Source organism: Carcharhinus amblyrhynchos, chromosome 4, assembly GCF_965287045.1.
Source record: "Carcharhinus amblyrhynchos chromosome 4, sCarAmb.v2.hapA, whole genome shotgun sequence".
NCBI lineage: Eukaryota > Metazoa > Chordata > Chondrichthyes > Carcharhiniformes > Carcharhinidae > Carcharhinus > Carcharhinus amblyrhynchos.
Genome location: NC_137327.1, coordinates 3,606,040 through 3,634,029, shown reverse-complemented (window position 1 = coordinate 3,634,029; position 27,990 = coordinate 3,606,040). Strand labels below are relative to the sequence as shown.

The 27,990-nt window shown below is 46.7% G+C and overlaps 1 protein-coding gene across 1 annotated transcript; it reads right to left on the bottom strand.

The window, feature by feature from the left end:
• Positions 1-60: 60 nt before the first annotated feature.
• tk2 (thymidine kinase 2) lies at positions 61-27,990 on the bottom strand. Its single transcript, XM_080186688.1, has 10 exons — positions 27,825-27,990; positions 27,316-27,359; positions 18,963-19,037; positions 17,190-17,243; positions 14,079-14,168; positions 11,292-11,365; positions 7,737-7,825; positions 3,737-3,816; positions 1,565-1,645; positions 61-329 (listed from the first exon to the last, which is right to left on the bottom strand). Exons 1-10 carry the CDS (start codon positions 27,922-27,924, stop codon positions 219-221), a joined length of 798 nt encoding a protein of 265 aa, XP_080042814.1. The 5' UTR covers positions 27,925-27,990; the 3' UTR covers positions 61-218.

Genomic DNA, 27,990 nt, shown 5'->3' with positions numbered 1-27,990 from the left:
AGATTCACTGGAAACTATCACCTGGACAGGCTGTTTCAATTACCCACTCACCCCCCCCCCACCCCCCCCCCAACAAAGTGAATCCAACTGGTCCAAAATATTCCAACTGGGAGTTTATGGCTAACTGAATTTAAAATCCGAATGGGATAGATCATTGGCAGCGTTTGGTCACATAGCCGGGATTGTTGGGTGAAAGATTTCAGTTAATGATCCCCTTTTTACGTGCAATTCTCAGAGGGTTTTGTGCTTCCAGTGGGATTCAGAATCTTCTCCCTGTGCTCCTCATACAGTTTCAGCATTGTCTGGTAATCGTGATCCGCAGGAATCACCTAGAACAGAATATTCAAATAATAACAACGCCAGCTTTTACAACCAGCTCCAATTCCCTCATTACAAAACCAGTTCTACACCAATGCCCATTACACCAGCTCCAATTCCCCTCATTACAAAACCTACTCTACTCCAGTATTTATTACAGTACCAGCCATTAAAACATACCCCACTTCCCCTCACAATAAAATCAGCTCTACTCCAGTCCTCATTACAGCACCAACCATTGCAACCAGCTCCAATTACCCTCATTACGAGGCCAGTTCTTCTTTGGTCGCCATTACAAACACCAGTCGTAAAACCAGCTCCAATTCCCTCATTACAAAACCAGCTCTACACCAATGCTCATTACACCAGCTCCAATTACCCTCATTAGGAGACCAGTTCTTCTTTGGTCCTCATTACAAACACCAGTCATTAAAACCAACTCCAATTCTCCTCATTATAAAACCAGATCTACTTAACCCCTCATTACAATACCTAGCCATTACAACTAGCTCCAACTCTCCTCATTACAAAACCAGCTCTACTCCTGTGCTCATTACAACACCAGCCATTAAAACCAACCCATTTACCCCATTATAAAATCAGCTATACTCCAGTCCTCATTACAATATCAACCATTACAACCAGCTCCAATTCTCATTACAAAACCAACCCTACTCTGTCCCTCATTACAGCATCAGCCATTACAACCAGCTCAACTTACCCTCATTATGAGACCAGCCTACTCTGGCCCTCATTACAAATACCAGCCATTACAACCAGCTCCAATTCCCCTCATTACAAAACCAGTTCTACTCCACCTCTCATTACAACACCAGCCAATATAATCAGTTCTAAATCCCCTCATTACAAAATCAGCTCTACTCCAGCCCTCACTAGAGCACCAGCCATTACAAACAGTTCCACTGACGTTCATTACAATATCAGGTCTCTTCTGGGCCTCATTACAAACACCAACCATTGCAAACAACTTAAATTCCCCTCATTACAAATCCAGCTCTACTCTAACCATTATGACACCAGCCATTAGAGCAAGCTCCACTTGCTTTTATTACAAAACCAGCTCTCCTCTGGCCTTCATTACAGACACCAACCATTACAACCAGCTCAAATTCCCTTCATTACAAATCCATTTCTACTCCACCTCTCATTACAACCCTAGCCATTACAATGAGCTCAATCCCCACCTCTTTAGGCTGGTAAAATATTATCCAGTTAAATTACTCACCAACACTGGGGCAGGTACTTTGAAGGAAGTCCGTTTGATCAACCAGTCTTCATAAAGCTGGTGAAGACTTTCTAAATATTCCTGACAAATGAGACACAGTCAGAGTGAGAGAAACCCAGGAAGTGAACACAATTCCCTCCCCCTCCCCAGTCCTCTCCCGTCAGTGCCAAATCCTTCCTGGGCGACAGTCCCTGCCTCAGGTTGTCTCTCCAGTACCTCGCTCATGTGGCTATTCTTCAAGTTTTTCAGCTAGCTATTCAACTGTGTTGGGCATCGCAGTTATCACCCAATGGCACCACACGTTCATTCCAGTGACTGACAGAGGTGGGGTGGGTGGGTGGGGGGAGAGCTGGAGCAGCGCTCAGTGTTAAGATGCACAAATCCTGGCTTATTTCCATTTGTTCCCCTTCTTCGGTCCGTAAACTTTGCCCCCAACACAGAAAAGAGATGGATCCTGGGACCTCCAATCGCACTAATTGCAACTTCCTCCAGCTAAGTTCTGGAGAATAGTTAAACAACTGAAGTCATCGGCTTCTGTCCAAATCACAACCTCTCCTGTCCAGTTCGATAATCCTCAAGTCATTACCTGAACCAGAAGAGTTTGTAATATCAGTGTCCTATTCACCCCCAACTTATGTTTTCCTTATTCTTTCATGGGATGTGGGCGTTGCTGGCAATATTAGCATTCGCTTCCAATCCCAAATTGCCCCTGAACTGAGTGTCTCGCTCGGCCATTTCAGGGCGCTGCTAAGAGTGAACCCCATTGCTGTGGGTCTGGAGTCACGCGTAGACCAGACCAGGTAAAGATGGCAGATTTCCTTTCTAAAGGACAATTAGTGACATTTTTGGCCACCATTTCTGACTCTTGATTATTTCAGATTTGTTAATTGAATTTAAGTTTCACCAACTGCCGTGATGGGATTTGAACCCCTGTCCCCCAAACCTCTGGATTCCAGACCATGGACATTTCCACTACACCACCATCTCCCCATTTGAGTTTCTATTCTCCATCAAATAAATTCCTCCTCCCCTGCCTCAGACTGCCTGCTGCTGGAACTCCCACTCACAGGAAACCATAGAATCCCAACAATGTAGAAGGAGGCCATTCGGCCCATCGAGTCTGCACTGACAATAATCCTACCCATGCCCTATCCCTGTAACCCCATGTATTTACGCTGCTAATCCCTCTGACACTAAGGGACAATTTAGCATGGCCAATCCACCTAACACACACATCTTTGGACTGTGGGAGGAAACCAGGGCACTCAGAGGAAACCCACACAGACACAGGGAGAACATGAAAACTCCACACTGACAGTGACCCAAGGCTGGAATTGAACCCAGTTCCCTGGTGCTGTGAGGCAGCAGTGCTGACCACTGTGCTGCCCCACTCATATTGCAACGGTCAAGTCTGGAGTTGGCAATGCTTTTGTATTGCCCTCCCCTGTAATCCTGAGCTACTGAGCTAATCTGTGGTGCCCATATCCTTAGTCACATCACATACTGTTCACTCATCACCCTCGTACTCACTATCCACACTGAATCCCAGTCTAGCAACACCCTAATTTTAAAATTCTCTTCTGTGTTCAAATCCTCCCCCACTCACTCCCCTCTTCCCCCGCGCACGCACAGACACACACACACAGACACAGACACACAGACACAGACACACACACGCGCACACGCACATTCCATATCCTTTGCATCACCAAAGTACCCATTCCCCAAACATTGCTCTTCTGATCTCTTGTGCACCACACAGTTCCAACAGCTGACCATTTGTGGACAAGTCTTCTAGAAAGCTCTGCCTCCCTCTCTTTAGACCCTACTTAAAATCCAACTCTGCAAACAAACCTCACCCCCATCAACTGATCATCTACTGTCCAATCCTCATAAAACAGAATCCCAAAGGACAGAAGGGAGCCCATTGAGTATACACCAACTCTCTTAAACAGCACTAACCCCCTCACATTTACCATGACTAATCCACCTAACCTGATGAAAACAATCTTATGGTCTCACTCAAGCGAGACCGGAAATTCCCACCCAAGATTTCCGTCGTCCGCCCTTCACCCACTCTGATCCGTGGCGGGGTGAGGTGGTAGAATTCCGGCGCGTATCTCTATGAAAGACATTCAACCCATCCTATCCATTGTGATTTAGTCTTCTCACCAAGGGAATCACTTTTTCTTCATCCCGGCACCGTTCCTGCAGTCTCTGGTAACAGGTCTCAGGAGCAGTTTGAAGATACACTGTGGAGGAAGGGGATTGAAGAGTCAATGTGTTGGGTAATATGATTTATTGAGTTATAAATAATGAGGAGAGTTCCCATCTCAGGTTGATTGTAGATTCCTTCCAGTTGGCTGAGAGCAGCTAACTCAGCCATACTCTCTAATAACACTGCCTTATTATTCTAATGCCCAGTTCCAAATTATGTCCTTTCATTATCTTAGAATTAAACAGCACAGGAGGCCCTTCAGCCCATGCTGTCTGTCCCATCTCTTTGGAGGAGTTATTAAAGTACGGGTCAAAAATTAGTTGAAGCCCGACTAGGCCTTAACTATTTTTTATTTTGGCATTAGTATCAGGATGAGGTGTTTCACTCCAGTTGTGATTCTATTGACCCACTGGGAAGCTTTTATCAAAACAAACTTTATTTAATAATAGTTCAACTATAAAAACTGAATTAGCTTAACTTTCACCAATTGAAGTACTTAAACATGACAAGACATAATAATTCTTAACTGCTAACCTATCTCCTAATTCCAGCAATATTCCTCTTATAGACTCAAATTCCTCTTCAAAATCAGTCAGCAACACAGAGGCTTAGGTGCTTGTACTTTGGCTGCCAGTCTTCGAGCCTCCAGAACACCTCTGGGGACAGGCAAAGAGACAGACCTATTTCTGCTAGCAGGTCCCTAACAGCAGCCTCCAGCGAGAGAGAGAGGGACACCTCTTGCCATTTTCAGAACCTGGCAGTACTGCTTAGCAAGAGCTGTAAGCTTAGCTCCTCCACTTAAGCATGTGACTCTCAATCAACCCAATCAAAACCCTACTCTGAAACCCCAGGGGAAAAACAAATAGAGAAAAATGTGTTAACTCAGATTAAAACAACCACATCCTGAGCTAAAATCTATCATCAGCCTGTGTTCTCAGCATGTGGGCTGCCTGGTGCAGACAAATCAGCACCGTGTAAAACAGAGCTGAATTTTAAACATACCCCCCACAAGAAACATGATATAAATACATTTCTTAAAGGCAGAGTATCATCACAGAGTTCTCCAAGTAACCCAGCTCCCTGCCTTCCCTTCCCCCCCAGCCCATCTGCAATTTGTTCTCAAACAGTTATCCAATCTCCTTTCAAAAGTCACTATTGAATCTGCTGCTGTCACATTTTTAAACGAAGCATAGCAGATCACAGCGGTTCATTTGCCATTTTCCTTAAATGTGTCCCCTCTGGTTAACAGCCCTCCTGACCAATAGGAGCAGTTTCCAAACCCCACCACAGCTGCCCCCCCAATAATCCCCACCACCTCCCCCCCCCACCCGACACACACACACACACACACACACACACACACACACACAATCCCCCAGCCCTGAATACTGCCATCAGATCCACACAGTGACCGAGGCCAGAATCGAACCCGGGTCCCTGGCGCTGTGAGGTTGTGCCACCCATGCTGCCATCAAATCCACCACCACCAGCACCAGCACCCCTCCACCCCACCACCCCATTCCTCTCTTCTGTAAAGAGCAGGGAGAAGCTGAGGCTGTTCCAACTTAAACTTTGGATTTTCGTGCTATTCACCAGATCAACAAATAATAGACACTAAAATATATCCGGGTACCAGACCCGCCTCCAGGAAGTTCGAAGCTGGATGTATGCCGGATTTGGGGATTTTACCGATTCTGGGTCCTAGGCCTAGCACGTACTGAGAACACATGAAATAAAGTATGAAAGATAAAGAGTAAAATTTTTATCCAGGGCTCACTGTGTGGGAGCTGCTGTAATATCAATATTGATATTGATATTACTGTAATATTGGGAATCAAGTCAATAAGGTTGTTAGGAAGGCATACGGTGTCTTGGCGTTTATTGGTAGGGGGATTGAATTTAGGAGTCGCAGCGTCATGTTGCAACTGTACACAACTCTGGTGCGGCCGCACTTGGAGTACTGTGTGCAGTTCTGGTCCCCACGTTACAGGAAGGATGTGGAGGCTTTGGAGAGGGTGCAGAGGAGGTTTACCAGGATGTTGCCTGGTATGGAGGGGAGGTCCTATGGGGAGAGACTGAGGGATTTGGGGTTGTTTTCGCTGGAAAGAAGGAGGCTAAGAGGGGATCTTATTGAAACATATAAGATGATTAGAGGTTTAGATAGGGTGGATAGTGATAGCCTTTTTCCTCGGATTGAGAAAGCTAGCACGAGGGGGCATGGCTTTAAATTAAGGGGGGGTAGTTATAGGACGGATGTCAGGGGTAGGTTCTTTACCCAGAGGGTGGTGAGGGATTGGAATGCCCTGCCTGCTGCGGTTGTAAATGCGCCTAGTTTGGGGGCGTTTAAGAGATCCGTGGATAGGTTTATGGACGAAAAGGGATTGGTTTAGATTAGTGGGTCAGTGTTTTTTTTAAAAAAACTGGTCGGTGCAACATTGTGGGCCGAAGGGCCTGTTCTGCGCTGTAATGTTCTATGTTCTATATCCAAAAAGTGGAACACATATCATTGGAGAACAGCCCCACTCTTGTCTTTAAATGGGGGGGGGGGGGGGGGGGTGGGTGGAGGTGGGGGGAGGTGGAGCAGTTGAAGATGATTTGGCCCAGAACACTTCCCTGAGGAACCCCTGCAGCGATGATCCAGGGCTGCATCCTAGCAATGTGGTGGCACAATCTCACAGCGTCAGAGACCCGAGTTCGATTCCCGGCCTTGGATCATTGACTGTGTGGAGTTTGCACGTTCTCCCCATGTCTGCCCGGATTTCTTCCGGGTGCTCCGGTTTCCTCCCACACTCCAAAGATGTGTAGTTTAAGTGGATGGGCCATGCTAAATTGTACCTTAGTGTCCAAAGATGTGTAAGTTGCAGGGATTAGCCAGGATAATTGCGAGGGGTAATGGGGATATGGCAGAGGAGTGTGGGTCTGCATGGGTTGCTCTATTGGAGAGTTGGTTCACTAGGCCAATACCGGAGACCAGGGGGTTAGCCTATGAAGAGAGACTAAATAGACTGGGTCTGTACACGTTGGAGTTTAGAAGTCTGAGGGGGGATCTTATAGAAATGTATAAGATAATGAAGGGGATGGATAGGGTAGAGGTAGAGAGATTCTTCCCGCTTAGAAAGGACAGCAGGACTAGAGGGCACAGCCTCAAGATAAGAGGGGGTGCAGTTTAGAACGGAGTTGAGGAGGAACTTCTTCACTCAAAGGGTGGTGAATCTCTGGAATTCTCTGCCTGTTGAAGTGGTGGAGGCTACCTCGCTAAATATATTTAAGTCACGGGTAGATAGGTTTCTGATAGACAGGGGAATTAAGGGTTATGGGGAGAAAGCAGGAAAGTGGAACTGATCCACTTCAGATCAGCCATGATCTTATTGAATGGTGGGGCAGGCTCGAGGGGCTGGATGGCCTACTCCTGCTCCTATTTCTTATGTTCTTATCTTCTTAACAAAACAGCCCGGGAAACAGGCCCTTCGGCCCAACGAGCCCGCGCCGCCATTTTAACATTATGAGTCCCTTCTCCACCCATGACCCTTGTCTATGCTTATGGCATTCCATATTGAGGGAAGACTAATTTAGGGACAATTTGTTACACCAATCAGCCTAACAGCACATCTTTGGGGTGTGGGAGGAAACTGGAGCACCCGGAGAAAACCCACGCAAGCACGGGGAGAATGTGCAAACTCCCAGTAGCAGGTCCTCATTAAGGGCTGTTTGGTACCAAGCCAGGTCAAACGCTGTCCAGTCAGCGGGTAAATCTTTTGACGCCAGCTCTCTATAATACCAACACTGAAATGTCAAGCGTTTTCTGACTACACACAGCTGCTCAGTCACAGCCTTTACACTGAGTACATTGTAAACACATCACATCGCTCACATCACAAACACACCAACATTAAACAGCTCTTGGATTGAACCAAGTCCTTTAGCCCCTCCCCCACAGTGGTTAGTGCTTCTTACCAATCAGATCGACTGAAGGATGGATGTTTGTCACAATCCAATTAAACCACTCAGTCAGCACAGCGTAATCCGCAGCCGGCATGATGGAACTGTCAGGGGAAAAGGCAAGTGTGAGTCGCATTCCTCCAGAACTCAAAGGTAGAATGAGGCCATTCAGGAAACAAAGGCTTCTAGAAACCTGGATCTCCCTCCCTGAGACAAGATTGTGGAGTTTCAGAATCCGAATGGAAATTTCCAGAGAGAAATGCATAGATTTCTGTTGGAAGTCTCACAACACCAGGTTAAAGCCCAACAGGGTTTATTTGGAATTAGGAGCTTTCAGAGCACTGCCCCTTGATCAGGTGAGTGGAGAGGTAGGTTTCACAAACACAGCATATATAGACAGAGACACAACTGCAAAATAATGGAGGGAATCCAAATCTTTATGGAGTAATCAAGTTTTTTAACAGTCTTTACAGGTAATCAAATCAAAGACTTGATGACATGTAAAGAACAAAGAACAACACAGCACGGGAAACAGGCCCCGTGGCCCAATGAGCCCACGCCGCCATTCCAACACTATGAGTGCCCTCCTCTACACAGTGCCCCAGCGGAAATTTATTCCTGGTTAAAAAGGACAGTAGGAAGAGAGGTAATAAGCCGTGGATAACGAAGGAGGTGAAGGAAAGTGTTAAATTAAAAGCGGAGGAATTTAGAGTAGCTAAGAGCAGTGGGCGAGAAGAGGATTGGGAAAGGTTTAAATGTCAACAAAGATTGACAAAGAAGTTGATAAAGGAGGGTAGGAGAAGCTATGAGGCTGGGCTAGCACTTAATATAAAAAAGGATAGCAAGAGTTTTTATAAATATATAAAAAGGAAGAGGCTGGCTAGGGTGAACGTTGGTCCTTTAGAGGATGAGAAAGGGGACCTAGTGGTAGGGGATGGGGATATGGTTAAGGTCTTGAATAACTTTTTTGTTTCTGTCTTCACGGAGGAGGACGTGAATAATTTGCCGGGTGTTAGCGATGGAAAGGTGGTAGGAATGGAGGGTCTTAATGACATTACTGTTACTAGAGAGGTGGTGCTCGACAGACTGGAGGGGCTGATTGTGGACAAGTCCCCAGGACCGGATGGAATGCATCCGAGGGTTCTGAAAGAAATGGCGGAGGTGATAGTGGATGCCTTGGTGGTTATTTTCCAGACGTCGCTGGATTCCGGGGAAGTGCCAGAAGATTGGAAAACGGCTAATGTTACGCCGTTGTTTAAGAAGGGTGCCAGGCAAAAGGCGGGGAATTATAGGCCGGTTAGTTTAACGTCTGTGGTAGGTAAAATGTTAGAATCCGTCATTAAGGAGGAAATTGCGAGGCATCTTGAAGGGAATTGCTTGATAGGGCGGACGCAACACGGTTTCATTAAAGGGAAGTCGTGTCTGACAAATTTACTGGAGTTCTATGAGGATGTGTCTAGGGCAGTGGATAGAGGAGAGCCGGTGGATGTGGTCTTTCTGGATTTTCAGAAGGCGTTTGACAAGGTACCTCACAAGAGGTTATTGCAGAAGGTCAGGGGACATGGAGTTGGGGGTAGGGTGTTAGCGTGGATAGAGGATTGGTTGTCAAATAGGAGGCAGAGAGTGGGGGTCAATGGGTGCTATTCGGATTGGCGGTTGGTGACTAGTGGGGTGCCCCAGGGGTCGGTGCTGGGGCTTCAGCTTTTTACCATTTATATAGATGATCTGGAGGAGGGAACCGAGTGCAGGGTGTCGAAATTTGCTGATGACACCAAGATTGGGGGAAAGGCAAATTGTGCGGAGGGTGTGGAGAGTCTGCAGAAGGATCTAGATAGGCTGGGCGAATGGGCCAGGAAATGGCAAATGGAATTTAATGTTGGCAAGTGTGAGGTGGTCCACTTTGGTAGGAAGAATGGTAGGAAGGACTATTACTTACGTGGCGAAAAACTGCAGCAGGCGACGGTGCAGAGGGACCTCGGGGTCCTTGTGCATGAGTCGCAAAAACCCAGCTTGCAGGTGCAGCAGGTGGTCAGGAAGGCGAATGGGATGCTGGCCTTCATAGCGAGGGGGATTGAATATAAAAGTAGGGAGGTCTTGCTGCAGCTGTATAGGGCATTGGTGAGGCCGCAGCTGGAGTACTGTGTGCAGTTTTGGGCGCCGCACCTGCGCAAGGATATTTTGGCCCTGGAGGGAGTGCAGAGGAGGTTTACTAGGCTGATACCGGAGTTGAGGGGATTGAGCTATGAGGAGAGGCTGAATAAACTAGGCTTGTACTCGTTAGAGTTTAGAAGAATGAGGGGAGATCTCATTGAGACGTATAAGGTGATGAATGGGATGGATAGGACAGAGGTGGAGAGACTCTTCCCGCTCAAAAAAGACAGTAGGACTAGGGGGCACAACCTCAAGATAAAGGGGAGGCAGTTTAGAACGGAGTTGAGGAGGAACTTCTTCACTCAAAGGGTGGTGAATCTCTGGAATTCTCTGCCCGTTGAAGTGGTGGAGGCTGCCTCGCTAAATATTTTTAAGAAGCGGGTTGATGGGTTTTTGATAAGAGAGGGGATTAAGGGTTATGGGGAGAGGGCGGGAAAGTGGAACTGAGCCACAACAGATCAGCCATGATCTTATTGAATGGCAGGGCAGGCTCGAAGGGCTAGATGGCCTACTCCTGCTCCTATTTCTTATGTTCTATGTCTACACCTATTGGGGAAGATTGAGGGAAGACTAATTTAGGGACAATTTGTTACACCAATCGGCCTAAGAGCACGTTTTTTGGGATGTGGGAGGAAACCGGAGCACTCGGAGAAAACCCACGCAATCACGGGGAGAATGTGCAAACTCCCACAGACACCGGCCCAAATCCAACATTCAACATCCAAGAGCAGCCACTGCGCGACCCACTGCATGTATGTCCCTTGTTGGTCAACAAGGCCGATCGAATCACCTGTGAAGTAAAAGAAAAGGCTCGCATTCCAACCATTATCTTGCAATTGTGTCTGTGTTTATATATGCCTTGTTTGTGAAACCACCTCTCCACTCACCTGATGAAGGAGCAGCGCTCCAAAAGCTTGTGATTCCAAATAAACCTGTTGGACTTTAACCTGGTGTTGTAAGAGCCCTTACTGTGCCCACCCCAGTCCAACACCGGCATCATAGATTTCTGTTGGGTTAGTAGGGGAGCAAACTCAGGTGAATAAAGTTGAAAAATGGGTCAGTCCTTATCTGACTGAGCTCGTTCTGATGTACAATGTCCTCTATCAGACCCTATGTGAGATATCCGGGCAAACAGCACTCCCTGCAATGAGCTCACGGTTCAGGAGTAGCATTTCCAGCTCAGTCGGAGAGTTCAGGACTCAGACCTCAATCCAGACAATCCCAGTCCCACCTCCAAACCCAACAGCTTCATCCATTATTAACCTTTCCTCTTAACTCAGTTCCTGCCTTCACTTGCTTCAAGGTGAAATTAAAGTAAATGTGCTTATCTTTGCCAGACGTGGGAACAGAGTCACATTAACCAGAGCAGTGAACGAGAGGAGAATTCGCACTGATTTAGTTGGTGCACTAAGTGCTCACCTTCGGTAATGGTTCTCCACAAAGATGTACTTTGAGCTGTAAATGGACCTCTCGATCATTCGGATCAACTCCACCTTCGAAAGACAGAACATCGTGACATAGATAGGATGCAAGACTGGGCGGAGAAGCGGCAGATGGACTTCAACGCGGATAAATGTGTAGTGGTCCATTTTGGCAGGACCAATGGGATGAAGGAGTACAATATCAAGGCTTATGGAGCTTAGCTGTGTTGAAGAGCAGAAGGACCTTGGGTCTGGGTCCATAGGACTCTTAAATCGGCCTCGCAGGTGGAGGATGTGGTCAAGAAGGCCTATGGTGTACTGGCCTTCATTAATCGAGGGATTGAGTTTAGGAGTCGGGAGGTAATGCTGCAACTTTATAGGACCCTTGTCAGACCCCACTTGGAGTACTGTGCGCAGTTCTGGTCGCCTCACTACAGGAAGGATGTAGAAGCTATTGAGAGGGTGCAGAGGAGATTTACAAGGATGTTGCCTGGATTGGGAGGCATGCCTTATGAAGATAGGTTGAGGGAGCTCGGTCTCTTCTCCCTGGAGAGACGAAGGTTGAGAGGCGACCTGATAGAGATTTATAAGATGTTGAGAGGTATAGATAGGGTGGATTCTCAAAGGCTATTTCCCAGGGCTGAAATGGTCGCTACGAGAGGACACAGGTTTAAGGCGCTGGGAAGCAAGTACAGAGGAGATGTCAGGGGAAAGTTTTTCACTCAGAGGGTGGTGCGTGAGTGGAATCGGCTGCCGTCGGTGGTGGTGGAGGCGAACTCGCTGGAGTCTTTTAAAAGACTTCTGGACGAGTACATGGGATCTAATGGGATTGGAAGTTACAGACAGTTCTATGGCTTGGTAGGTATAGATGTGATCGGCGCAATTTGTGGGCTGAAGGGCCTGTTTGTGCTGTAGTGCTCTATGTTCTATCACAAAGGAAAGGAGAGGTTACCGAACACAAACAGGCCATTTGGCCCAGCATGTCTGTGCTGGCATTAGTAAATGTGTGGGGTTGTGGGGATAGGGCCTGTGGTGGGATTGTTGTCAGTGCAGACTCAATGGGCTGAATCGCCTCCTTCTGCACTGTAGGGATTCTATGGTTCTATGATAAGTGATCTGTTTGAACTTCCTCCCATTTTCACCTAATCCCATCAAAATAACCTATTCTTTCCTCCCTCGTCTATAATATCTATATTATTTACCTCAACTACTGATTGTGATCTTCTAAGGGGTGGCACTATGGCACAGTGGTTGGCACTGCTGCCTCACAGCGCCAGAGACCTGGGTGCAATTCCTGGCTTGGGTCATTGTCTGTGCAGAGTCTGCACGTTCTCCTTGTGTCTGCATGGGTTTTGTCCGGGTGCTCCGGTTTCCTCCCACAGTCCAAAGATGTGCGGGTTAGGTGGTTTGGCCATGCCAAATTGACCCTACAGTCAGGGGATTAGCAGGGTAAATATGTGGGGTTGCGGGAACAGGGCCTGGGTGGGATTTTGTGGTCAGTGCAGACTCAATGGGCTGAATGGCCTCCTTCTGCACTGTAGGGATTCTATGATTACAGGTTCCACATTCTCACCTCTCTCCAGATGAACAGGTACTTCCTGAATTCCACGGAGGGTTTTTTTCAGGGGCTATCTTAAATTGGGAGTTGCTAGTTTTGGATTCTTTCCTTCCTCCCTCCCCCCACCAACTAAAATGTGGGTGGCATAGCAGCACCGTGGTTAGCATTGCTGTCTCACAGAGCCAGGGATCCAGGTTCAATTCCCGGCATGGGTCACTGTCTGTGTGGAGTTTGCACATTCTCCCCGTGTCTGTGTGGGTTTTCTCCAGGTGCTCCGGTTTCCTCCCACACTCTTAAGAATTTACAGGTTAAGTGGATTGACCACACTAATTCCCCCAAAGTGTCCAAAACTGTGTAGGTTAGGTGGATTGGCCATGCTAAATTGCCCCTAAGTGTCCGAGAGTTGTAGATTAGGGGGATTAGCAGGGTAAATATGTGGGGTTATGGGGATAATACTTGGGGTGGGCCTGTGTAAGATGCTCTGTCAGAGCAGACTCGATGGGCCAAATGACCTCCTTCTCAATAGGATAAGTCAATAAGATAAACCCTATCAAACCCTTTTAGATCCCAATGGCCCTGGTCAGGTCACACTGTTCCCCGCCCGCTCCCCGCTCCCCCAGTCTTCTCTTTTTTAAGGAAAAGAGCTCCAGCTCCTTCAGTTTTTTCATAGTTGGAACCTCTCCAATCAAGGATCATCCTTGTAAGTCAATCCCTTTTCAGTGCCTCTGTATCCTCTTGTGGAAGGGGCACAGTGGTTAGCACTGCTGCGTCAGAGTGCCAGGGACGTGGGTTCGATTCCCAGCCCTGGATCACTGTCTGTGTGGAGTTTGCACATTCTCCCCGTGTTTGCGTCGATTTCCTCCGGGTGCACCAGTTTTCTCCCACAGTCCAAAAGACGTGCTGGTTAGGGTGCACTGGCCATGCTAAATTCTCCCTCAGTGTACCCAAACAGGCACCAGAGTGTGGGGATTTTCACAGTAAATCCATTGCAGTGTTAATGTAAGCCTACTTGTGACACTAATAAATAAACTTTCAAAACTAAACTTTTAGATTCAGAGATTAAACGAAGCATGGTACACTATGTGTGCCTCCTCTCAAGATTCAGTACAAATTTAAATATTGTATGGATTCACAGCGCAGGAAGTTATTTCCCCTCTCCAAAATAAAGACAATTATCTATTATCGAATAATTATCCATCTAAATTCTTCTGTGTGCAATGTACATACCTGAGGTTGAACATGCCGCTGTAACATAGTGAGCTGTACGTAGGTCTGGAACGTAATCGCCCATCGGGAGGGATTCTCATACGTTAGTGCCTGCCAATTAAAATAGTTCAGCTGTGGATCAATCTTGGAAGCAAAGCTCTCCCAGCGGCTCACTGGCTGACCACATGTAATCATTGGTGATCTGTGATGGGTTACGCATTCCCGAGAGTAAAGAGACACAAGAGCAGTAAATGTTCACCAGGGTTCCTGATTGGAAAATGGAGCCCCTGGAAGACGGGAGTGTCCATCCCACCCCCCTCACCACACCCACTCTCACCCCCCCCCCCCTCCCATTTAGCATTGGGGCCATGCTAAATTGCCCTTCAGTGTCAGGGGGATTAGCAGGGTAAATACAAGTGGGATTACGGGGCTAGGACTTGGGTGGGATTGCTGTCAGTGTAGGCTTGGTGGGCCGAATGGCCTCTTTCTGCACAGTAGGGATTCTATGATCTCCATGATAATTTGAGAATCCAAATTCAGTTTGAAAGGAAGTTGGGTCTCAGTAGAAAATGAATAAGAATAGTCACACTTTTATTGAGGTAGCGACCAATTGGTTCATTCGTGTCCTTCGGGGTGGGGACCAGCTGTCATCACTCACTCTGGACTATATGTGACTCCAGTCCCGCACCAACCTGGTTGTTCCTTGATGCTCTCTGCGCCCCCAAGATGAAAACTCAACAACTGCCTTCTGAGGGCAATAAATGCCTGTCTTGCCCTGGGGTGAGCCGCACGGACTCAGCTGAACCAGCTGCACACAACAGATAGAAATGACAGGGGATTTTGCTCAAAAGTCCTCAAACTCAAATCCAACCCAACAAGAGTATTTTAGAAAGAACAGTACAGCACAGGAACAGGCCCTTCGGCCCACAAGCCTACACCAACACATGACGCCTTTCTAAACTAAAGACCTTGTGCCTATATACTGTGTGTATCCCTCATGTATTATGTATGTGGGGTGGCCCACCCCTGGCCTATCCCTTCCTTATTTGCTGCCTTTAGGGATGAAAATCTGGACCCACTTTTGACTCCAGTCCCCCGGGGCTGTCTCTTGGCAGTACTCAAATTGCCTAACCTTCGTTAACCTTGAGCATCTATGACTTACTTGCTGGCCTCTGGATCCACAAACCACAACTCCTCTTAGACATCACTGTCCACATCCACACACACACACACACACACACACACACACACACACACACACACACACACACACACACACACACACACACACACACACAGCGATGACCCACCCTGCTGCCCTTCCCCTCTGCTGCCCTGATTTCGTCAAACTCTGACACCAACCTAGTGCTAAAATGCTTTTTCTTGTTTGTTCATTGAAGGGACCTGCGCACTGCTGGAACTCTTGCCATTTGTTGCTCATCCCTTGTTGCCCTTGAGAAGGTGGTGGTGAACCTTCCTCTTAAACTGTAGAGAAATTGGAAGCAGGAATAGGCCATTCAGCCCCTCGAAACTGCTCTACCGTCCAATAAGATCATGGCTGCTCTGTTTGTGGTCTCAATTCTATTTTCCTGTCTGTGCCCCCCCCCACCTCCCAATCCCACTCCAGCACCCTCCCACCCCATCCCCCCACTCCCCCATAATCCTTCATCCCTCTGTCTATCAAAAATCTAGCTAATAAATTCAATGAGCCAGCCTATTGTCTGGGGAAAACAGTCCACAGGTTAACAACTCTCTAGAGAGAAAATATTTCTCTTCATCCACCTCTTCTAAGGGAGACCTCTTATTTTTAAACTGTACCTCCTAGTTTGGAGTCTGTGTAGTGAAGGCGTTTCCCAAAGTGCTGTTAGGTAGGGAGTTCCAGAATTCAATGACTCACTATCAGCAGTGGAAGTGGGCTTAGTGCACCTGTTCACAGAAGGTTCTGGATATTGATGACAAAAGTTCATTACCAAGTGAAAATTGGCAAATCGTGTTGCAGCTTTATAGAACCTTAGTTCGGCCGCACTTGGAATATAGCGTTCAATTCTGGTCGCCACACTACCAGGAGGATGTGGAGGCTTTGGAGAGGGTACAGAAAAGATTTACCAGGATGTTGCCTGGTATGGAGGGCATTAGCTATAAGGAGAGGTTGGAGAAACTTGGTTTGTTCTCACTGGAATGATGGAGGTTGAGGGAGTGACCTGATAGAAGTCTACAAGATTATGAGAGGCATGGACAGAGTGGGTAGTCAGAAGATTTGTCCCAGGGTGGAAGAGTCAATTCTAGGGGGCACAGGTTGAAGGTGCGAGGGGCAAGGTTTAAAGGAGATGTACACGGCAAGTTTTTTACACAGAGGATGGTGAGTGCCTGGAACTCAATGCTGGGGAAGGTAGCGGAAGCAGATACGATAGTGACTTTTAAGGGGCATCTTGACAAATAGGATGGGAATAGAGGGTTACAGCCCCAGGAAGGTTAGGGGGTTTTAGCTCAGATGGACAGCACGGTCGGTGCAGGCTGAAGTGCCTCTCCCTGTGCTATAATTTACTTTGTTCTTTGAGTTACGTGGCCAGGTAGAAATAGCACAATTTGCCATTCAAGATCAAAGAACAAAGAAGGAAGATTCAAGGAAAGAGATTCAACTGAAAACATAAAACAATTCAAATTCAACAATGAAGGGAGAGCAATCCTAAGTCAGGGTGGTGTATGACTTGGAGGAGAACATGCTAACAGTGCTCCAATGTGTCTGCTGCCTTTGTCCGTTTCAGCGTTGGGGTTTGAATCTTTGGGAACTGCTTTCTCAGAAAGCTTTCGCGAGTTGTGTGCAGTCCATCCACAGATTCATATCTTTACCTTCCAATCACTGCCTGGCCTTGCCCACCTTAACTCAGTATCACTCCAGCTATACATCCCTGAACACGGGGTTCCCACATCGCCAGCCCTCAGCGGTGTTACTCACACCCTACCCCCTTTCCTTCACCTTCTCCCACCTTCATTCTGACGGTGAGCTTAACACTGGCCCCTCTTCCCTTCCATCGGAAACCCCTTTTCCTTCTCGGGATTCAGTTCCTCCTCCCACAGGCTCACAGATATACCCCCTTGGGCAACGAAGGGATTGGAAACCCTTCCTCTTACCAGCAGATTGTGGCCCCAGATGTTCCTCCATTTAGACACCGGCTCCGTCAGTGTCTGCCAAGAGATAGAAAAATGAAGTTTTAGACGGACGGACAGAACCTCAGTGAGGGATAGCAAGGCTCTGGCAGTACCTGCGAGTCTCTCTGGGATAGCCAGGGTGGAAAGGTTAACCAAAAGTTTCAGTTTACTTCAAACAAGCATGGCATCTTCATATTCAGGCAGGGACGTGGCCTTGGTTCATCAGAATGATACCCAGGCGAACAGGGACAAATTATATTGCATTATCAAATTGATTAATGAGGAGGTCAGGGGTTATGGGAAAAAGGCAGGAAAATGGGGATGAGAAAAATATCAGCCATGATTGAATGGTGGAGCAGACTCGATGGGCCGAGTGGCCTAATTCTTCTCCTATGTCTTATGGTTTTATGGTCTTATGAGGACAAATTGCCCCATTCCCCCATCTAAAGAGTCCTACAGTCCAGACAGTGTCTCCTGAGTTCATTCCAGTATGGTCTGGCTGTTATTTTAATCGATATCTCATTGTTCTCGATTTGTCACCAGGGGAAACAATTTTTCCATTTCTACGGAGGATAAAATATCAGCTTAGCACATTGGTCAGCCAGCTATTTTTAATATCTGAAATCCAGTTTGATAGACTGGATCCAATCAGACTCATTCAAATCTCTCGATCTCAGATCAATCCGTTGTTTCAGCTCCTCGTACTGGCCAGGGTTTGAATGCAGGACACTTTCTCCTGGGAACCCAAAATAAGGTACATGTGCCGGCCTCTGGTAATCCAATCATTCTCCCAGTTATCAGCTCCGGACTGGATAATGTCAAGAGCTAAAGTTAGTGGGAATCAGGAACCAGCTGAGATGGAGGAGGTCTCTACAATTCTGGAAAGGTTACAAGGAGTAGATGATGTTTGCACAGTGGACAGAACAAAGCTGGGGATAGAAATTTCAGATAGTCACCAATAGATTCAATAAAGAATTCAGGAGAATATTCTTTACCTAAGCTCCAGAAAATAAGAGTGACTGGTTTCATCCATTGGGATTGTGTACAGTGGGAGTGAGCGGAAAGGGGTTTGAGTCCATTGGGATTGTGTACAGTGGGAATGGGAAACAGTTTGGGTCCATTGGGATTGTGTACAGTGGGAGTGAGTGGGAAGGGGTTTGGGTCCATTGGGATTGTGTACAGTGAGAGAGGGAAACAGTTTGGGTCCATTGGGATTGTGTACAGTGGGAGCGAATGCGAAAGGGTTTGGGTCCATTGGGATTGTGTACAGTGGGAGTGAGTGGAAAGGGGTTTGGGTCCATTGGGATTGTGTACAGTGAGTGAGTGGGAAGGGGTTTAGGTCCATTGGGATTGTGTACAGTGGGAATGGGAAACAGTTTGGGTCCATTGGGATTGAGTACAGTGGGAGTGAGTGGAAAGAGATTTGGGTCCATTGGGATTGTGTACAGTGGGAGTAAATGGGAAGGGGTTTGGATCCATTGGGATTGGGAGAAGGTGCAGTCTTCACAAAGACAGTGACCCAAGGTGGAAATTGAATGCAGCGAGCAAGTGGGAAGGGGTTTGGTTTGTTGCAAATGTCTTCATATGATTACTCAGCCCAGCAAGTCACTCAAACCGTTACAAGAATAACCACAAGGACTCTGGTGGTTCAAGAAGAAACTCCACCATCACATTCTCAGGACAATGAGGGGCGGACTGTAAATAACAGCAACACCCAGAATGAATTGAAAAGATTTAACACAAGTTGCTATTTACCTCAATATTGTAATATTTGGCAAAGTGCTCCAGGCACGTAGTCTTTCCACTTGCAATATTCCCTTCAACACAAATCTGAAATGAAATACAACAACAGACAAAACTCAGTTTCCTTCCACTATTCCTCTGTACCTGAGAGTTCCAGTCTAAGAGGAGTTTGGGAAACACAAGACAGTTCCTATTGGACATGGACCTTACACACGGGGCCATAACTGTCACTCACACTGAGAGGTTACATAGTGTGAGAGGGGAGAGAATGTCACAGCTGAGTGGCTGCGGGGGGAATCGGTTCCCTTTGAAAGTTAAAGCATCTCCTTGAATTTGGCCTTACCTGGAAGTGCGTCATTATCTTAACCCACCAACATTACAAACTCCACCCACCCTGTGCTGCTCCAGGCAGTTGATTTCTGGGGAGAAAAGACTTGCATTTGAACAGATTTTCACAACCACTGCGAACCTCAACGTGCCTCCCAGCCAATGTGAGGAGATGCATTGTAGAAAGTCTAACGCAGCAGGGAAGTACATAGTAAATGTCAGAATCTTTAGAAGCATTAATATACAGAGGGATCCAGGTGTACAGGTCCACAATTCCCTGAAAGTCGCAACAAATGGCTAAGGTGGCCAAGGAGGCATAAGGCATGTTTGCCTTCATTGGTCGGGGCACAGAGTATAACAATTGGCAAGTCATGTTGCAGCTGTGTAGAACTTCAGTTAGTTTAGCTAATCTAAATTAAATCTGGAATTAAGAATACTCAGAGACGGCACAGGGGTTAGCACTGCTGCTTCACAGCGCCAGGGACCTGGGTTCAATTCCCAGCTTGGGTCACTGTCTGTGTGGAGACTGTACGTTCTCCCCATGTCTGCATGGGTTTCCTCTGGTTTCCTCCCATAGTCCGAAAGACTACAACAGCCATGCTAAATTCTCCCTCAGTGTACCCAAACAGGCGCCGGAGTGTGGCGACTAAGAGATTTTCACAGTAACTTCATTACAGTGTTAATGTAAGCCTACTTGTGACAATAATAAACAAACTTTAACTTTTTACTGATGACCATGAAACCATTGTCGGAAAAATCCATCGGATTCACCAATGTCCTTGAGGGAAGGAAATCTGCCGTCCTAACCTGGTCTGGCCTACATATGACTTGGCAGCAATGTGGTTGACTCACTAACACCCCGTGGAACGGAGGGCAGTGAAATGCTGGCCTAGCCAGCGATGCCCACATCCCAAAAGTGAACGAGTAAAAATCCAAGTTTTGGAAATGATGCTCAGGTTTTCAATTCCTCTTCAGCAGGAGCGGACGAGTATCCAATCCCGACCACTGCTTCTGGTGAGACCAACTCAGAATCTGTCCCAACTACATTCAGAACAACACAGAATCTTAAACCCAAAAGAATAGGGCATTTTACACTCAGTAAATTCTGAATTGTAGCCAGTGTTTGTAGTGTCACAAAATGCAGCAACCAGTCTGCACACAGTAAGCTCCCCGCACAGTGATGAGATACTAACGTATGAATTAGGAGCAGGATTTGGCCATTCAGCCCCTCGATCCTGCCAGCCACTCAATGAGATCATAGCTGATCCGCTGGTAAGCTTAACTCCATGTTCCCACCGAACCGATTTATTTTAAAGATCTGAATACTGCTCTGTAACGCTGCAGGATGCTCTGTTACGATGCAGGATGCTCTGTAACGCTGCAGGAAGCTCTGTAACGCTGCAGGCTGCTGTGTAACGCTGCAGGATGCTCTGTAACGCTGCAGGACGCTCTGTAACGCTGCAGGACGCTCTGTAACGCTGCAGGACGCTCTGTAACGCTGCAGGACGCTCTGTAACGCTGCCGGCTTGCCTGTGCAAATGGCCAATGATGTCACGTGATCAGTCTCTTTAAGTGTCCCTGTCCCACTGTAAGGTTTGCTAGTGAGGAAACATGCAAAATACCCCAACTTTCCCCTCTCCCTTTAAACCCAAGCTCCCTGACCCCTCCCATCCCGGACATTCTTTCTCCCACCTTCGGGCAAAAGATACCAAAGTCTGAGGTCCCGTACCGACTGACTCAAGAACAGCTTCTTCCCCGCTGCTGTCAGACTTTTGAATGGACCTACCTCGCGTTAAGTTGATCTTTCTCTACACCCTAGCTATGACCGTAACACTACATTCTGCACCCTCTCCTTTCCCTCTCTATGATCGGTATGCTTTGTCTGTATAGCGCACAAGAAATAATACACATGCACTAATACATATGACAATAATAAATCAAATCAAAAACAATAAGCAGTATAACATTATCAATGAACACAATGGTCTACGGATCAGACATTTCAGAGGCTGTCGTTCTCTATGGTTATCGGTGAACCTTGGCCATCGAGGGGCGGCACGGTAGCACAGTGGTTATCACTGCTGCTTCACAGCTCCAGGGAGCTGGGTTTGATTCCTGGCTCGGGTCACTGTCTGTGCGGAGTTTGCACATTCTCCCTGTGTCTGCGTGGGTTTCCACCGGGTGCTCCGGTTTCCTCCCACAGTCCAAAGATGTGCGGGTTAGATGGATTGGCTGCGCTAAAATTGCCCCTTAGTGTCCTGGGATGTGTAGGTTAGCGGGTAAATGTGTAGGGGTAGGGCCTGGGTGGGATTGTGGTCGGTGCAGACTCGATGGGCCGAAGGGCCTGTTTCTGTACTGTAGGGTTTCTATCTGCTTTTTGGTGTTTGCTGCAAACTCTGGTGCCGTTGGCTTGGGTTTGACATCGGCTGTGGTTGTCTTACCCAGAGTTGACGTGGTGTTCTGGTGTCTGCTTCTTCACCTGGGTACTGCTTCCCCAGAGGGTTCAGGCTCTCGGGAAGGTTTGGGTCGACTCTGGGCCCAGCTTGGCATGGACTGTCCCGTCGGTTCTGTCTCCGGCAGATTGGCTCTTGTCACCAAAATGTCTCCCCCATATTACACTATCTCGGGCATCTTGGTTTTATACGGTGCAGGAGACTGGTTCTGCCTGTGCTAAGATGGTGGCAGACATCCAGTTCCAACTCATGCTCCTCACTGTAACACCACCCTGACAAGAAACCTTGCCTTGTTCTCCTGTCATATGACCCGACCCTGCTGCTTTCTCAACAATTTGCTTTTGTCTTTAAGCAAATCAAATGTTGGGTGTGTAGTTGACATCTAACCATTAGCAACCCTGGAAAAACTTGAGTTGTTGAGTGCACAATGTTTGTGTACACAAACAGGAATTGGCTCAGTTGTTTACAGAACAAGGTTCATTGTCTAATTACTTTCAGGGAATGTTTCATCGTCTGTACAAAACGTTCTGCCAACCCATCAGGGCCAGGATGACAAAGGGCATTTCTTTAATAATTATAGAATCCATAGAATCCCTACAGTGCAGTACAGCCCATCAAGTCTGCACCGCCCACAATCCCACCCAGGCCCTATCCCCATAACCTCACATATTTACCCTGCTAATCCCCTGACACTAGGGTCAATTTGGCATATCCAATCCACCTAACCCGCACATCTTTGGTCTGTGGGAGGAAACTGGAGCACCCGGAGGAAATTCACGCAGACACGGGGAGAATGTGCAAACTCCAGACAGACAGTGACCCGAGGCCAGAATTGAACCAGAGTCCCTGGTGCTGTGAGGCAGCAGTGCTAACCACTGGCCAGCTGAATGACTCTCATTCCCCAGAGGAGACAACCAGCTGGTATGGCTAGTTTGAGTATTTAGTCATAGAGTCACAGAGATTTACAGCATGGAAACAGGCCCTTCAGCCCAACTTATCCATGCCACCTTTTTTTTTAAATCCCTAAGCTAGTCCCCAATTTGGCCCATATCCCTCTATACCCATTCTACCCATGTAATTGTCTAAATGCATTTTAAAAAACAAAATTGTACCCGCCTCTACCACTACCTCTGGCAGCTTGTTCCAAACACTCACCACCCTCAGTGTGAAAAAATTGCCCCTCTGGACACTTGTGTATCTCTCCCCTCACACCTTAAACCTGTGCCCTCTAGTTTCAGACACCCCAACCTATGGGAAAATATATTGACTGTGCGGCTGATCTGTGCCCCTCATTATTTGATAGACCTCTATACAATCACCCCTCAGCCTCCTACACTACAGAGAAAAAAGTTTCAGTCTATCCATCCTCTCCTTATAACTCAATCCATCAAGTCCTGGTAGCAGCCTAGTAAAACTTTTCTGCACTCTTTCTACTTTAATAATATCCTTTCTATAATATGGTGACCAGAACTGTATGCAGTATTCCAAATGTGGCCTTACCAATGTCTTGTACAACTTCGACAAGACATCCCAACTCCTGTATTCAATGTTCTGACCAATGAACCCAGGCATGCCGAATGCCTTCTTCACCACTCTGTCCACCTGTGACTCCACTTTCAAGGAGCAATGTACATGTACCCCTAGATCTCTTTGCTCTGTAACTCTCCCCAACAGCCTACCATTAACTGAGTAAGTCCTGCCCTGGTTCAATCTACCAAAATGCATCACCTCATATTTATCTAAATTAAACTTCATCTGCCATTTGTTAACTCACTGGCCCAGTTGATCAAGATCCCGTTGAAATCCGAGATAACTTTCTTCACTGTCCACTATGCCACCAATCCTGGTATCACCTGCAAACTTACTAACCATGCTTCCTGTATTCTCATCCAAATCATTAATGTAAATGACAAACAATAATGGACCCAGCACTGATCCCTGAGGCACACTGATCCCTGAGTCACAGGCCTCCAGTTTGAAAAACAATCCTCTACAACCACCCTCTGGCTTCTGTCAAGAAGCCAATTTTGTATCCATTTAGATACCTCCCCCTGGATCCCGTGAGATTTAACCTTATGCAACAATCTACCATGCAGTAAAAGCAAATTACTGCAGATGCTGGAATCTGCAACCAAAAGATCAAAGAACAAAAAACAATACAGCACAGGAAACAGGCCCTTCGACCCGCCAAGCCTGCGCCACTCATGAGCCCAATTAGACCATTCATTTGTATCCCTCTATTCCCAGTCTGTTCATGTGGCAATCTAGATGAGTCTTAAACGATCCCAGCGTGTCCGCCTCCACCACCTTGCTTGGCAGTGCATTCCAGGCCCCCACCACCCTCTGTGTAAAATACATCCCCTGACATCTGTGTTGAACCTTACCCCCCTCACTTTGAACTTGTGACCCCTTGTGTTCGTCACCTCTGACCTGGGAAAGAGCTTCCCACTGTTCACCCTGTCTATGCCCTTCATAATTTTATACACCTCTATTAGGTCGCCCCTCATTCTCCCTCTAGTGTGGCGACCAGAACTGGATGCAGTATTCCAAATGTGGTCTAACCAATGTTCTATATAGCTGCAACATCATATGCCAACCTTTATATTCTATGCCCCATCCTATAAAGGCAAGCATGCCATATGCCTTCTTCACCACCTTCTCCACCTGTATTGCCACCTTTAAGGATCTGTGGACTTGCACACCCAGATCCCTCTGTGTGTCTGTACTCCTGATGGTTCTGCCATTTATTGTATAGCTCCCCCCTACATTAGATCTAATGTTCTATGTTCAAAATGCATCACTTTGCATTTATCTGGATTAAATTCAATCTGCCATTTCTCTGCCCAATTTTCCAGCCTATCTATATCCTGCTGTATTCTCTGACAATGTTCATCACTATCTGTAACTCCAGCAGTCTTCGTGTCATCCGCAAACTTACTGATCACACCAGCTAATCTTCTTCCAAATCATTTATAGATATCACAAACAGCAGAGGTCCCAGCACAGAGCCCTGCAGAACACCACTAGTCACAGACTTCCAACCGGAAAAAGACCCCTCCATTGCTACCCTCTGTCTTCTATGGCCAAGCCAGTTCTCCACCCATCTAGCTAGCTCACCTTTTATCCCGTGAGATTTAACCTTTTGCACCAACCTACCATGAGGGACTTTGTCAAACGCTTTAATAAAATCCATATAGACGACATTCACGGAGCATTGCTGGAACATTGTAATGAAGTGTTTTAAATATTTTGTAGTTTTAAAGATACATGTAATACCTTTAATTAGTCCATACATATAAATATATCTCCTATACATTTTTAGAAATTAAACAAAGAAACTTTGATGCACGGTTACAGAGTGCCCCTTTGATACCAAACAGATGTTAGATACATTCCTATAAAGCACCCAACTGTTGGAACTACAAGGCCATAAAGGAAACTTAATTGCTTCATCAGAAACAACTGAAACAAGAACTCTCCATTCACCTGATGAAGGGGCAAAGCCCGAAAGCTTGTGAGATTACTATCAAATAAATGGGTTGGACTTAAACCTGGTGTTGTCAGACTTCTGTGTTTACCCCAGTCCAACGCTGGCATCTCTACATCATTTCTTAACTTGCCCAGTGGTTACAGGAATGTTTTCTACTTCTCAAAATAGAAAATGATCCCACACAAACTACATATTGTTGAATTATTGGGTAAGGGTAGTTGTTACTATAAAGGTTTTATTGATGATACTTGATCATGTGTGTGTGTGTGTGTGCTGACAGCAGCAATACCTGCCTCTGCATTCTGCTTGCTCCCAGTGATGGAATCCTGATCTACAGCCCAAAAATTGTTTTTAGTGGATGATGCTCAGTCAATGAAGTGAATCTCCTCCCATGCAGGAAGTGGTAGAAGCATTTTATTCCAAAAATTATCCCTAGGGCATCTTTCTCCATGTGTGCATAATTTATAAACTTTATTCAAGGTCTTCGACTTGAAGCAGCTTGGTGTGGCCCCTGCTCAGTCCAAGACTGCAAGAAACTACAAAAGATTGTGAACAAAGACCAGTCCATCACTCAAATCAGCCTCCCATCCATAGCCTCTGTCTACACTTCCCGCTGCCTCGGAAAAACAGCTAGTATAATCAAGGACACCCACACACCCCAGGCATTCTCTCTTCCACCTTCTTCTGTTGGGAAAAACATACAAAAGTCTGAGGTCACACACCAATGACTCAAGTGCAGCTTCTTCTCTGCTGCTGTCAGGCTTTTGAATGGACCTACCTCGCACTAAACTGATCTTTCTACAATCATAGCGATGATTGTAACACTACATTCTGCACTCTCTCCTTGCCTTCTCTATGAACGGTATGTTTTGTCTGTTTGGCGCGCTACAAACAAAATGTTTCACTGTGTACTAATACATGTGACAATAATAAATCGAATCAAATCAATAAACAAAGTCTATCAGCTTCTCATCACTTGTGTGAATCCACAGCCCCCAGCCCCATATTCTGTGTTCCCCTTCACCCTAAGTGCTATATCTAAAAAAAATGCCCAGTTCTGGCCCTCATTTCAGAGGGTATTTGAGAGTCAACATCAAGATCTGGCGTCTCATGTAGGCCAGGCCGGGTAAGGACGGCAGATTTTCTTTCTTAAAGGACATTCGTGAACCAGATGGATTTTTACAACAATTGACAATGGTTTCACGGTCATCATTTAATTCCAGATTTTTTTAATTCATATACTCGCCTTTATAGCGAGGGGGATAGAATATAAAAGCAGGGAGGTCTTGCTGCTACTGTACAGGGCACTGGTGAGGCCGCAGCTGGAGTACTGTGTGCAGTTTTGGTCCCTGCACTTGCGGAAGATATATTGGCCTAGGAGGGAATGCAGAGGAGGTTCACTAGGCTGAGACCGGGGATGAGGGGGTTAGCCTATGAAGAGAGACTAAATAGACTGGGTCTGTCCTCATTAGAGTTTAGAAGGCTGAGGGGGATCTTATAGAGACGTATAAGATAATGAAGGGGATGGATAGGGTGGAGGTAGAGAGATTATTCCCGCTTAGAAAGGATAGCAGGACTAGAGGGCACAGCCTCAAGATAAGGGGGGGCAGTTTAGATCGGAGTTGAGGAGGAACTTCTTCACTCAAAGGGTGGTGAATCTCTAGAATTCTCTGCCCATTGAAGTGGTGGAGGCTGCCTCGCTGAATATATTTAAGTCACGGATAGATAGATTTCTGATAGACAAGGGAATTAAGGGTTATGGGGAGAAAGCGGGAAAGTGGAATTGATCCACTTCAGATCAACCATGATCTTACTGAATGGCGGGGCAGGCTCGAAGGGCTAGATGGCCTACTCCTGCTCCTATTTCTTATGTTCTTATTTCTATCAGCAACATTCATGTTTGTGACCAGTTGGAGTGGACCCTGAACTGCCCAAACTCTGGGTAAAGAGCCCAGGTTGTAGTAACTGGCCTGTCTGTTCCAGTTGACCGTGAATATCTTACATTACTGCGATCCGACTTGTCACAGTGGGTACTTTGCATACTTAAACAATACAAGTACGCCCATGGCTGGCTGCCAAGCTCCATGATACATACCACCAACTTCTTAGCTTCCTTCGAGTTATTGCTGAAGAACCCAACTAGGGAGGAAAAAAAGAACACATGAGGAGGTTTCAGAGAGAGAGAGGGACTATGATTTAGGGGACAGGTAGGAGCAGAGGGACAGAGATACACACAGGAGGGAGACAATGTGGGGGGGGGGGTAATTCAATAGCACTGAAAAAAGCAATCATTGTATTAACGATGAGTATCCTCGGCCCCATTAATGCAAAGGAACTTCTTCGTGGCGTCACGGTCCCTTTAAATCAACTTTTTCATGGCGTCACTGTCCCTTTAAATCAAGTAAAATGTCTGACAACATTGTCCCTTTAAATCAACGCAACTCCCCACACGTTGTGAATTTTAAAGCATTATTTAACTGAGGAATAATGTCTGTCCGAACGGGTGGATACGGCTGAGGGGTTACTAAGTTACCATCGCAGTTTGTGTGCGTGGTGCTTGGTTACAGGGGGGTCTGTGGGATACATTTCTGTCTGGTTCTTTACCCGCAGGGTGACGCTGGCCCCAGTTTCGCTGCAGCAGCCGCTGAACGTGATTCCAACACCAGGCAGAGAATCCCAGGAAGCTCCTGACAGCCACCGACATAGCAGCTTCCACGCTCGGAGAGATTAGTCACACTGTACCTCTGACTCGGAAACGTTTTCGATGCCT